General features: G+C 58.1%; 1 protein-coding gene across 1 annotated transcript; it reads left to right on the top strand.

Moving 5' to 3' along the window:
- Nucleotides 1-444: 444 nt before the first annotated feature.
- Nucleotides 445-2851, top strand: SPRG_18016 (hypothetical protein; the record flags this gene model as incomplete). The annotated part of the gene is made up of 4 exons (XM_012357444.1): nucleotides 445-512; nucleotides 559-627; nucleotides 674-2289; nucleotides 2338-2851. Coding segments are annotated over 4 exons (2267 nt in total), but the record flags the coding sequence as incomplete, so codon positions are not given.
- Between the last annotated feature and the right edge of the window lie 22 nt (nucleotides 2852-2873).

The following is a 2873-nucleotide window of genomic DNA, read 5'->3' as shown; positions in this document are numbered from 1 at the left end:
ATCGCCGTTCCCTCGTACAGTAGCGAGACGGAGTTTGCCAACCCATCGTCGCACCGCCCTAGCCGTTGGCGACTAGCGCAATAACCTCTATATTTGGATACCGAGGCAAGTATACGTTGTGGCAGGTCCTTGCACATCGGTGCTGTGCCTAATTAGGCATTGCAGCCGACCTTCACTCAGAAAAAGGCAAGCTTGTCCCCACCACACTTTGAGTCCTCGTTTAGGACTAGGATTTCACAACCCGGATCCTTGTCTCCATTTCCCAAAATCGCCGGCCCCGAAGGATGCGTGGCACGACCGTCTTCACCGCGCTCTTGGAAAAGGTCCGCTTCCTCGTCCATCTCCCTGCGGAAAAGACACCCCTGCATGGAGCCCCTCCCTTCCATCCTACATGAGGCTCACGCACCGAGGTAGACGACGGACTTCGACAAGGATGAGCGCTACATGGCGACCTCGGACCTCTGCAACGAGCTCCAGAACGACATTGAGCTTGGCCCGGACCTTGAGCGCAAGTACGCACCTTTCTCCACGTAGCTTGTCGATGCTCATGAAGCGTAGGATCTGCGCTGCGGTCCTCAAGCAGCTGGATGATAAGTCCAACGACGTGCAGTCGATCGCTGTGAAATGGTACGCGCCTTGAAATTGCGTGCTCATGGACTCATGCGCCTTGTAGTTTGGGTATCCTTGTGACGAAGGTCCAGGAGAAGCAAGTTGGCGACATCTGCGAGAAGCTTTGCGACTTGATCTTTACGGGCAAGCCCGAGCTCCGTGACATCTACTCGATCGGCCTCAAGACCATCTTGACGGACGTTTCGCAGAAGACTGGTGCGTCGATCTCGACGGCGCTCTGCGGTCGCCTCCTCAACGGTATCTCGCATTACGCAGACCAGGCCATCAAGTCGGAGACGCTGGACATCTTGACGGAACTCTTGAAGCGCTTCGGCGCCGACTTCCAGTCCGAGCATGTGGCCATCATGGACCTTCTTCTAAAGGAGCTCAGCGATGAACGAGCCTTTGTGCGCAAGCGCGTGACGTCGTGCCTTGGTGCGCTGGGTGTTGTCGCAGCCGACGCTCTTCTGCACCGTTTGGTCGAACACTTGCTCCAAAGCGTCGAAAACAACCACGAAGCGGACAAGCGCACGCTGATCCAGACGATCGGTACGCTCTCGCGCTCGGTGGGACATCGTCTCGGCCGTCATCTCCCCGTGATTGTCCCGCTCTTCTTGACGTTTTGCGGCTCCCCAGACGACGAATCGATGCAAAACGACGTCTCGAACGAGCTTCGCGAGAATTGCTTCCAGGGCCTAGAGTCGTTCTTGCTGCGCTGCCACGCGGAGATCACGGTACACGTCAAGAACATCATTGCCACGGCCATGAAGTTCACGAAGTACGACCCGAACTACATGTATGACTCGGAGAACGAAGACATGGACGAGGACATGGACGATGAAGAGCAGTACAGCGAACCCGAGGACAATGATTACAGCGACGACGATGACGCGAGCTGGAAGGTGCGCCGTGCTGCGCTTCGCGTCATGTCGGCCGTTATCACCACGCGCCCGGAGCTCCTCGACGACATCTACGCCGAATGCAGCGAGCCGCTTGTCTCGCGTTTCAAGGAGCGGGAAGAGAGCGTCCGCATCGACGTTTTCTCGGTCTTCTCGGACCTCCTGCGCGTCACGCTTGTGCATTTGGCGCCCGTGAGCTCGGGCAACCCCGAAGCTGGTGGCCATCCCGCGCTTGTCCGCCAGCGCTCGTGCGGTGGCCAGCTCCACACGCGTGTTGGTACGATCTTGGGCGCCGCGAACAAGCAGCTTGGCCCCAAAATTTCGGTGGCCACGCGATGCGCCGTCTTCGGTATGCTGCGCGAGCTCGCCCAGGTGGAAGAAGGCCAGTTGGGTCCCTTCATGGACTCGTTGATGCCGAACATTTTGAAGGCCCTCGAGGACCGCAACTCGAGCCTCAAACTCGACGCACTCATCTTTTTGCGCCAGCTCATGGCCACCCACGAGCCGTCGCTCTTCACAAAGCACATGAAGGCGATTGTTCATTTGGCTGTCGCCAATGCCAACGACGAGTGGTACAAAATTGTTGCCAAGTCGCTCTCCCTCGTTGGCACGATCGTGCACGTTATCCGTCCATCGACTGGCGCGGTGTTGGCCCAAGACATGGCGGTCTTTGTACAGCCCCTCTTCAACGCGGTGCTCCCGCGCCTCAAGGCGTACGACATTGATCAAGAGATCAAGGATGGCGCTATCGCGAGCATGGGCCTTATCATCTCCACGATCGGTAAACCCTATGCTTGACGATTGGCTTCATATTTCTGATGTTTTATAGGCGATCATCTGAGCAGTGACGACCTCAACGCGGTGCTGCCCATGATTCTCGAGCGCATGCAAAACGAAATCACTCGCATTGCTGCCATGAAGTCGTTGTCGACGATCGCCCGCTCGCCGCTGCCGCTGGACCTCTCGATCATATTGACGGACGCCATTGTCTGCCTCTCGCAGCTTTTGCGCCAGCAGTCGCGCACGCTCAAGCAGACGGCGTTGGATACGCTCATCGCCTTGGTTCAAAGCAAGGGTGCGTCGGTGGCTGCTGCGAGCCTCTGTGACACGATTCAAGAAGCGTCGGCCTTGATTTCGGACTCGGACTTGCAACTGAGCCAGCTCTCGTTGACGCTCGTCTCGGCCATTCTTACGACGTCGCCGTCGGCAGCCTCGGACGCTGTGGTCGTGACCAAGGTGTTGCCCAACGCGCTGCTCTTGTCTGCGAGCGCCCTGCTTCAGGGCCCCGCCTTGGAAGCGCTCTTTGTGCTCTTGCGCCAGCTCGTCGCTGCCGAAAGCCATGGGTTTGAGGCCCTTTTCCACGCG

Source organism: Saprolegnia parasitica (assembly GCF_000151545.1).
Source record: "Saprolegnia parasitica CBS 223.65 unplaced genomic scaffold supercont2.922, whole genome shotgun sequence".
Classification (NCBI taxonomy): domain Eukaryota; phylum Oomycota; class Saprolegniomycetes; order Saprolegniales; family Saprolegniaceae; genus Saprolegnia; species Saprolegnia parasitica.
This window is presented reverse-complemented; position numbering and strand designations above follow the sequence as displayed.